We start from the raw sequence: 10598 nt of genomic DNA, 5'->3' as shown, positions 1-10598 counted from the left end.
TTTAAAACAAAAAAGGCAATACATCACTATTGATAACATCAAAAAAGCAGAACATCACCAAGTACTTTCTAACTCCAAAAAAGAGAGGATGTTTCTAATTGTTTTTCCTCAAGCAGTCTATCTTCTTTCTAATAAGTCTCTTAGTACAAAAGGACATGTTTCTATAAGATGCTTAAATCCATCAGTTGCCATCACAGCCTTTAAATTGTCCCCAGAAACAATAAAATCAAGACATATCACCTTCAGTTGATCACAATTATGTTTATCAGAAAAAACCAAGATATCTGAAGCATTTTCCACATCAATGCTGTTGCTCAATTTCTCTTTGCAAATCAGCTTCAGCCTCTCCAAACCATACCGATCAGCTGCTACCAGTAAATGCTGAGTCATTTCAAATGATATCTCCTTATTAAGAGGGATAATATCCGTGTACACAAATTGTAGCATGAGTGTAAAAACTTTTGGCTCAATATCTTTAATCTTTACACATCCAGTTTTGCTCTCCTTCATCGGGCCAAAAAATTCGGCTTTGAAAACCGGTGAGCGTGCCGCTAACACAGTCCGATGTGCAGAAATTGTTTCTCCACCGACTTGGAACACCACATCAGCGCCTTCTCTACTGTCCCATAACTGGTGGAAATTCTGAAGAAAGTCAGAAGATGGCACAATAACTTGCTTCTTTCTTGCTTCGACCCACAATGGTTTAACCAATTTCACAGCACACTTAATCATGAAGCAATCATCATTTAGATAATTTGATTGCTCGAAAATTTGATTTTTAATGAATTGACCTTGGATTATAGTATCTCCCTGTTTGAGAAAATTTCCCTCGGACTTCACAGCATTCACACTCACAGCTGAATATGTCCCAATTACATGGTCAAACAGGCTACATTCAACTTCTAAAGTAATTACTGTTTTTGTCTCAGTCAATAGTGAGACATGCAATGCCGTCCATTCGTTGTGGTGCCCAACATACGGAAAGAATGTAATGGCCCATGTGTGACCTCCAAGATCGAAAGTGCCGACCATCATGCCATGTGGTTTGGCCTTTTTTATTAGTGAGTAGCCAATGATCTTGAGAGAGAATGACTTTGTAAATGTCTCCATTCGGCAGATCATATCAGCTTCTGGTTGCTCATCGTTTGCCATGGTTCTGTGCATAAAATTTAAAAGGTTAGAAACGAAAAACATGGTTCTTTAAAAAGTAGAAATTTTCTCATGTGGAAAAAAAATTAATTAACAGAACAAAATGCAAGGATGATAGGGGAAATACCATTTAGAATAAAAATTAAAATCTTTTGTCCTCGTCTAAAACTTAGTTTTGAGAATTGATGACAGTAAATGGTCATAGTATTATTGAAGGAAAAAGAAATCAAATAAAGAGTTAAAATATTGAAGCTGAGGATTAAAAGAAGTTTCAAGTTCAATTTAAATCAAAACATACTCATCCGTTTCCCTAATTTAAAAATAATATAAGCAGATTAAAAGTATACAAGGAAGAAATAACCTCCTCCGAAACGTTCACAGAGTTTCAGAGTGCAAAGAGAGAGAGAGAGAGAGCGCTATGTGGGACGGAAGGTTTGTAGTGTGGTGTTCATTTTAGTTTGGATGTATTTGAACTTAGAATGGAAAAGGTTGCATAGGAAAGATAAATGAGAATTAAAGGATTTTCAACTACCAAATTGAGAAAAGCAAAGGTTGGCTCCTTTCCATCTAGCGTACCTAAATTTATCTCTATTTCAGCGCCCCTGAACCCGTGATTTTTATTTTTACACAAAAGAAAAAATAATTTAATATAAATAATCACGGTTTAGCAATATTTTTATTTTTGCCCAAACAGTACAGAATATATATGATCCGAAATTAAAATTCCGAACCGTATATAATATTTATGGCCCGAGTTTTAAAAATCACGGCGAGGAAAAGAAGAGGAAGATGGGTTTAATTAGGGGTGGAGCCCGATTGTAGGTTAAATAGGAGGAAAAAGGTTTTGAGTGGGGATGGGGTCCACTTATCACAAAATTCAAAAGAGAGGGAGAGTGTGCATGCATCTCATTGGTTGGAAATTTATTTCCTTCTCCAGGAAGGAACCGTCATTTTTATTTTTACTTAAAAAATAATAATTTAATATAAATAACCACCCAAACTGTACAGAATATATATACGGTCCGGAATTATAATTCCGAACTGTATATAATATTTACGGCCTGAGTTCTAAAAATCACGGTGAGGAAAAGAAGAGGAAGATGGATGTAATTAGGGGTGGGGCCCGATTGTAGGTGAAATAGGAGGAAAAAGATTTTGAGTGGGGATGGGGTCACTTATCACAAAATTGAAAAGAGAGGGACAGTGCGCATGTATTTCATTGGTTGGAAATTTGAGAATTTATTTCCTTCTCGAGGAAGGAATAACAAAAGGAGAGAGAGAAGTGATTTTAATGGGGTAGGGTCCACAAATAAAAGAAAGGATGAGGAGTTTGAGGTGGGATCTGTGTGGCTTTTTATGGTGCTGGATCTTGATAAGAGGTTCCCACGGTTTAGTGAAACAATTATTTGTGCTATTTTTCTTATTTATTTAATTATATTGAATTATTATTCTTTTTTGCTAGCTCTTAGATTTGAAGTTTCATAATAACATTTTATGTAGTGTCCTATACTCGTTTAAAAGTTTATGGTTTTCTACACCTATTTGCACATTTAAAAAAAATCCAAATTTGTCTTGGCAGATTTGTATGACTAGATTTGGATTTTATTTTTAAAAAAAAATCTACAACAAATTTGCCAAGACAAATTTGGATTTTTTTTAAATGTGCAAATAGGTGTAGAAAACCATAAACTTTTAAACGAGTATATGACACTACATAAAATGTTATTATGAAACTTCAAATCTAAGAGCTAGCAAAAAAGAATAATAATTCAATATAATTAAATAAATAAGAAAAATAGCACAAATAATTGTTGCACTAAACCGTGGGAACCTCTTATCAAGATCCAGCACCATAAAAAGCCACACAGATCTCACCTCAAACTCCTCATCCTTTCTTTCATTTGTGGACCCTACCCCATTAAAATCACTTCTCTCTCTCCTTTTGTTATTCCTTCCTCGAGAAGGAAATAAATTCTCAAATTTCCAACCAATGAAATACATGCGCACTGTCCCTCTCTTTTCAATTTTGTGATAAGTGGACCCCATCTCCACTCAAAATCTTTTTCCTCCTATTTCACCTACAATCGGGCCCCACCCCTAATTAAATCCATCTTCCTCTTCTTTTCCTCACCGTGATTTTTAGAACTCAGGCCGTAAATATTATATATAGTTCGGAATTATAATTCCGGACCGTATATATTCTGTACAGTTTGGGCAAAAATAAAAATCTTGCTAAACCGTGGTAATTTATATTAAATTATTTTTTCTTTTGGGTAAAAATAAAAATCACGGCCCCTAAACCGTGTCTTTAATATCTATTCAACGCATCTCAAATATGAAAATACTGTCTGATATATTTTATTTCCCTCTTCATTTTCTTGCCGTTTTCCTACAGGTTGCCTTTCAATAATTACAATATGCTGTAGAAGTTATATATTTTCCAGTTTTGCTGCAACATTGTTTAGGTAAGTTTTAATTAAGTTCATTTCTGCAGTTAAGCCTGAAACTAATGTTGTTGTTTTTTTAAGTAACCTATGCATAAAGGTGGGTAATTATAAGGTCAATTTTAAGAAAATATATTTTTTTTTTGGGATCGACTAACTATCCCCCAATCAATTTCCCCCATTCATCCCCCCAGTCAATAACTACTTGTGGGGACCATTAACTAACTGTACTTCATTAATTACTTGGGGACCACTTAATATTTGATATATTTTATAACTGACGCGTGCAAGTATGAATACCTATGTGCGTAAATGTTAATATATAATATATCAAGTATTCATACCTAAGATACCAAGTATTTAAAAAAAAAACTAGACACATCATACACACATCTTCTACATGTTTTTAGAGTTGGGTTTTTTTTCTCCGTTTAATCTCAGCAATATTTTCTGACGATCTGTGAGGAAATTTGCAAATCTAAAACCATAGACGTCTTCTACGTAATTTTTTCTTTCAAATGAGATCCATGATGACATACTTTCGGGTTGTCCGTTGTGCAAGTATTCATATCTTATCGAGCAAGTATTCATATCTTGTAATGCATGTGTATATAATTCATGTCTGAAGTGTTTGTGCCTGATATATTTTATCAATTTTTTTTTTCATATGACAAAGAATGACATCTGGAAATATTAATATTAAGTAGTGCAAGTATTTATACATCGTCATGCAAGTATAAATAGTTCATATGTCAAGTGTTAGTAACTAGCATAATCTATGAAATTTTTATTTTTATTTCCATATGGCATGTGATGATGTATGAAAGTATTAATTTCAAATATTGCAAGTATTCATACCTCCTCATGCAAGTGTAAATAGTTTATGTATCAAGTATACGTATCTAACAAATTCTATTTTTTTTTTCATATGGCACTGGATGATATATGAAAATATTAATATAAAGTATTGCAAGTATTCATACATTGTCATGCAAGCGTGAATAATTCGTGTATCAAGTGTTTGTATCTAACATATTCTCTATTTTTTTTGCTTGTGGCACTAGATGACTTTTGAATGTATTAATATAAAGTATTGTAAGTATTCATACCTCGTAATATAAATATTCATACTTATAACTGAAATATGAATTGTTACATTGAAAATTATCTTAATTTAATATTTTTTTACAAATTACTCTATTTGGTACTTTATTGTATTAATATGTAATATGAAAAATATTCACACTTGTGCATTTATGTACTAATATTTACATTGTAGACTATGTTGCATGGATACAGGTACGGATATCGTATCAGATATGATATAGATACGATACAAATATGACGATATGACAATTTTTAAAAATGTAGAACACAAGTATTCATACAATATGAAGCAAATATTAATACATTTGTAATGCAAGTATTTATACCTAATTGTGAGTTGCCGGTGATAGACTGCAACAATCTTTTGATTTAATCAAAATTGGATTTTAAAGAGAATCTAGAGTGGTAAGGCAGATCCATACTATGAAAATAATAATACTGGTAACAGTTGCCCAGTACATGCTAGAGCCAGTATATCATATGATAATCACACAGTCTCTACTCTTTCATCTAGAATTCAATTTTGTACAGTGTTGTACTGTTTAGGCATGTTACTGGTACATATTAGCGCCTTATGGAAAGGCAATCCTAGTTCTCTAAAATAATGACAAGTTAGAAAGAAGAATATTTCAATATTGTCAATAGAATAAAATCCAGCATTCATGCGAAAAAACAAAGGACCCATAAGCATATGTATATAATTGATAAAGTACCCATAAATAAGCACATTTTAAAGTACACAAATAAGTGGTCATATTTACAAAAGGGTCAAAATTTGAAACACATTTCAAACATCTCTTCCATATTCATCACCCTCATAATTTACCAGAATACATTTCTAAAACAAAATTTTGAGGGGGCTAAGTGCAAAACAACCAAGTATTTTCAATGGTGTATGCAAACTACCTGAGATTCAGAAAACCCTATCTGAGTTGCTCGCTACTGAGGTCTAGTCATTATCAAGTGAGAAGCTAATGCATCGATCTCTCACACCACCTTCATCTCCTTCCCCTTCAAAAATTGTCAAAGCCAGGTAAAGGTTCTGGTATCGCCTCTGTACCAAGCAACACCTTCTCTAGTACCGGTGACTGAGCACCGCCTGCCTCGGGAGATGAGAATCTGTCTGGGGGAATTTCTTTGGGATCTATGTTTTCATAGGAGGAGGAGATAGCGGGGAGTCTTGGAGCGAGAGAGAGGAGAGGTCGTGGCGCGCTGACACGAGAGAGGAGAAGCAATGGAACTAAAGCGAGAGAGAGAGAGAGAGAGAGGAGGGTAACTAGGTTGTTGGTTTAACTTCTTGTGGCCAGTTACAAAAATCACAGAGAGGAAAAAATGACAGAGGAGATTTTTTTTTTTTTTTTGTGATGCTAAAACTGCTGCATCATTTTCTGGGGTTTTCTTTATTAATAGAAACAAATACAATCTCTAACTGCAATAATAGAAGTTACATCCACTAAATAAAAACTGGAACTTAAATAACTACTACTCTATCTTTAGCCACATGCTAGGATTACTCTGACAGCCTAACTTGATCTAAAACAGAAAAACTTAAACTCTGCTGGAATTAAAACAAAACATAAACAAAACAAACTGAAACATAACAACAAGATTAATTCTATCATTCTCCTCCTTAAGCTTGTTGTTCTTTATTGATGTCCAGTACACCAATCTTTCCTCTCATCTCCTGAAACTTTATCCTTCCCAGTGACTTCGTTAAGATATCAGCACGCTGGTCCTCGGTACGAACATGCTGAACTTCAACCAATCCCGATTCCACACAATCTCTTATATAATGAAACCGAGTGTCAATATGTTTACTCCTCTCATGATGAACTGAGTTCTTGGTTAGAGCAATTGCTGATTGATTATCCATTTTCAGCACCACTTTCTTAGGTTCAGCCTTTAGCAATTCTCCTAACAATCGACTCAGCCACACACCTTGACACGCTGCCGCACAACCAGCAATATATTCTGCTTCGCATGAAGACAGCGCCACCACTTTCTGCTTTTGTGAACACCAGCTGATCGGATTTGCCCCAAGAAAGAATATCAATCCTGAAGTGCTTTTTCTGTCATTATTGTCACCAGCCAGATCACTGTCCGAAAACCCGATCAGCTCCAAATCTCCTTCTTTCTTCTCATACACGAAACCAAAGTTCAATGTTCCCTTCACGTACCTTAGTATGTGCTTTACTGCTGCCATGTGTTCCAGCGTGGGTTTCTCCATAAATCGGCTTACCATGCCAACAGCAAACGCCAAGTCTGGACGTGTGTGTAGCAAGTATCTCAAACTGCCAACGATACTTCGATACAAAGTTACATCTACAGGAGGTTCAAGGATGTCCTTGTTCAATTTCAGACGAGGCTCCATAGGAATCTGTGTTGAGTTACAGTCCTTCATCCCACATTTCTCCAGCACCTTCTTTGCAAAACCCGATTGCTTTAAAGTGATTCTTGTTGGAGTCTGACACACTTCAATTCCCAAATAATAGCTAAGTAACCCAAGATCACTCATGCTAAATAGCCCTTTCATCTGAGATTTGAATTTGTCAATGTCTCGAATACTTCCTCCAGTGATAATTAAATCATCTACGTATACTCCAACAATTAAATTTCCTTCCTTTCTCGTGTACACCGCATGTTCTAGAAGACACCTCTCAAAACCGAGTGCCTTCAACGACTTATCCAACTTGGAATTCCATGCTCTAGGCGCTTGTCGCAAACCGTACAAAGCTTTATACAGTTTCAGCACCTTATGCTCTTCTCCTTTTATCTCAAAACCCGGTGGCTGCAGAACATACACATCCTCCTTCAATTCACCGTTAAGGAAAGCGGATTTTACATCCATGTGATGCACTTGCCACCCCTTTTGTGCAGCGATTGAGATCAACAACCGTACAGTTTCCAATCGAGCAACAGGAGCAAAAACTTCGTCAAAATCTATCCCGTGCTTTTGAACATACCCCTTTGCTACTAACCTCGCCTTGTGTTTGATTATTCTCCCTTGAGTATCTTTCTTCAATTTAAACACCCACTTCAAACCAATTGGCTTTTGATTTTCTGGTAAAGCAACTAACCTCCATGTTGCATTCTCCTGTATGCTGGAAATTTCTTCTTCCATAGCCTTTCTCCATGCTGAATTGGTTCTTGCTTCTTCATAACTCGTAGGCTCCTCCTCTCCTAGCAAGCACAGACCCGAATACTCCAGTTCTATCGGGACGGTTCTATAGTAAAGGCTTTTGATGTCACGCGTACCCCGTGGTCCTTCTAATGAACTCTCATCAGAGGTTGTAGGCTGCACTCTTTCTGTTGAGGCCGAACCATCAAAAACATCAACTGTTGCACTTGGAGTGTGTGGTGTCAATGAATCAGAATCTGAAATGGTTTGCTCCTGTGTCGGCTGTGGGGAATTCATGCCAGAATTGCTGTTACCAATACCAGAATTGCTGTCCGCCTCTCTTTCTTCCTGATTTGTCGTATTAGATGCGCCTGCTACAGTAAAATAGTGTGCTGTCAAAGTGTTTCCTGCTGTACCTTTTTCTGGATTTTTACTCCACTCCCACTTCTTCTCCTCTTCGAACACTGCATCTCGTGTCACCACAACCCGTCTTGTTGTTGGATCAAACATGCGATAGCCTTTCGTATTCATATCATAACCAATGAACACCATTTGCTTGCTACGATCAGCCAACTTCGAAAGGTGCGGTGTAACTACTTTCACATGTGCAAGGCATCCGAAAATACGGAAATGATCAACACTCGGCTTGCGGTCATAGTATGCTTCATAGGGAGTTTTGCCGACAACGCTCTTTGTTGGTGCTCTATTTAAGAGATATACGGCAGTTGATACCGCTTCTCCCCAAAATTCGCCCGGGACTCCCATACTTTTCAGCAAGCTCCTTGCCATGCCGACCACCGTCTGATTTCTTCGTTCAACAACTCCGTTCTGCTGAGGAGAATAAGGCGCCGTGAGATAACGCTTAATTCCCAACCCTTCACAGTAGGTCTTGAACTCATTTGAGGTGAATTCGCCGCCACGATCTGTGCGCAAAGCTTTCAGCTTACTGTTTTTCTCCATTTCGGCTGCAGCTTTGACCTTCTTAAATGCCTCAAATGCTTCGTCTTTGTTTCGGATCAGCACCTGCCACATGAATCTAGTACAATCGTCAACCAACAGTAGGAAATAGCGCTTGCCTCCATGTGTGGCGGGAGTTATTGGCCCGCACAAGTCTCCATGCCAAAGTTCAAGAGGTAATTTTGCTCGGAATTTTGCCACTGCTGGAAATGGATTTCGGTGTTGTTTTCCAATCAAACAACTATCACAGATGCGGTCCTCATGCTCAATTACGGGTAAGCCATGCACCATCTTTTTCTGACTTAGAAACTTCAAAGCATGAAAGTTCACATGGCCATACCTTGCATGCCATCGCCAAGCTTCTTCTTTGCTCCTTACCAGAAAACATTCGGGTAGGGCTGGTGCTATGTTAAACACATACAACCGGTTGCTTGACCTGTTCACTTTTGCTAATAGCCTTTGTGCTCTGTCCCAAATAGACATAACTCCTCCTTCAACCACAATCTTGCATCCGTTCTCATCTAACTGACCAAGGCTTATTATGTTGCTCTTCAACATCGGGATGTAGTAGACATTAGTGAGTATTCGATGTTCTCTTGTGAAACCTTCAAACAAAACCGAACCTCTTCCTTGTATTTCTACAGCCGAGCCATCCCCAAATTTGACTGACCCTTTAATGGTTGTGTCAATTTCAGCAAATTTTTCAATACAACCGGTCATGTGGTTACTTGCGCCGGTATCTAAATACCAAGCTTTCTCTTGGGTGCTCTTAATCTTTGGCACCACCTTGTCTTCGTGCAGTAACACATGCTCATTCTGTATTGCGTGGTTGAGAACACAAGTTTCGGCTAGCAACAGTGCCGGTTCATCTTCGGTTTGCGTTGTAACAAGGTTGGCTCTTTCTCTTCGGTTTGGTTTGGGACATTCTTTTGCAAAGTGACCATATTCATTACAATTGAAACACTTAACCCTGGATTTGTCAAAGTTACGTGGCTTTCGGTCTTCGTTATTGCGCTCACCATTTCCCCGACCTCCACCATAACCACGCCCACAACCACGTCCTCTCCCGTGACGTCCTCCTCTGTTGTTGCTGCTGAAACCTTCTTCTTTCTTTGCCTTTGGGGTTCTTGCCTCCCACTCGGCCTGGGTAAGGAGTAACTGATCTCCACTGCCCTTTGAGTGTTCTCGTCCTTTGAGTCCTTCTTCAAAGGTTCTGAGGCGGCCGATTGCTTCGGGGACTGACATGTTCTCACTATCGCCAAACTGCTCAATCGTTCCGATAATATGCAGAAATTTATCTGGAACTGCACTGAACAGTTTTTCAACAACTTCACTTTCGTCAAGCTTCGTGCCCAGTGAGCGGATCTCACCCACCAGCGTGGTAAGCTTCATTGCAAAGCCGTTTATTGTCTCTGAATCCTCCATGTGTAACTTGTTCAGTTGCCGTTTTAGCACCTGTATGCGTGCCTTCTTAACGCGATCTTCACCAACTCGCATCTCCCTTATTGCGTTCCAAGCCTCCTTTGCCGTCAGTTTCTCCGCGATTGCCATCATCACGTCATCTGGCACGGCTTGAGAAATGGCTACCATGGCGCCTTGATCTTTGTCGTCGTCTTTTTCTTCACTTTCAATCACTGACCATACTCCTAGCGAACGCAAGATTATCTTCATCTTGACAGCCCATATGTCGTAGTTCGTTTCGCTTAACAATGGATAATGGATTGGGATTGAGGCACCTTTTGCCGTCGGTTTTACCACTGCACCTTCACCGGCCATTGCTTTTACAACTTGGCTCTGATACCAAATGTTGGTTTAACTTCTTG

The 10598-nt window shown here is 38.1% G+C and overlaps 1 protein-coding gene across 1 annotated transcript; it reads right to left on the bottom strand.

Moving 5' to 3' along the window:
- Nucleotides 1-1304, bottom strand: LOC144564670 (BTB/POZ and MATH domain-containing protein 2-like). Its single transcript, XM_078314272.1, has one exon. The coding sequence runs from the start codon at nucleotides 1192-1194 to the stop codon at nucleotides 118-120; it is 1077 nt and encodes a 358-aa protein (XP_078170398.1). The 5' UTR covers nucleotides 1195-1304; the 3' UTR covers nucleotides 1-117.
- Between the last annotated feature and the right edge of the window lie 9294 nt (nucleotides 1305-10598).

Source organism: Carex rostrata, chromosome 13 (genome assembly GCF_964058835.1).
Source record: "Carex rostrata chromosome 13, lpCarRost1.2, whole genome shotgun sequence".
Taxonomy (NCBI): Eukaryota; Viridiplantae; Streptophyta; class Magnoliopsida; order Poales; family Cyperaceae; genus Carex; species Carex rostrata.
Note: the sequence above shows the minus strand (reverse complement) of the source record. Positions and strands in the feature narration are given on the sequence as shown.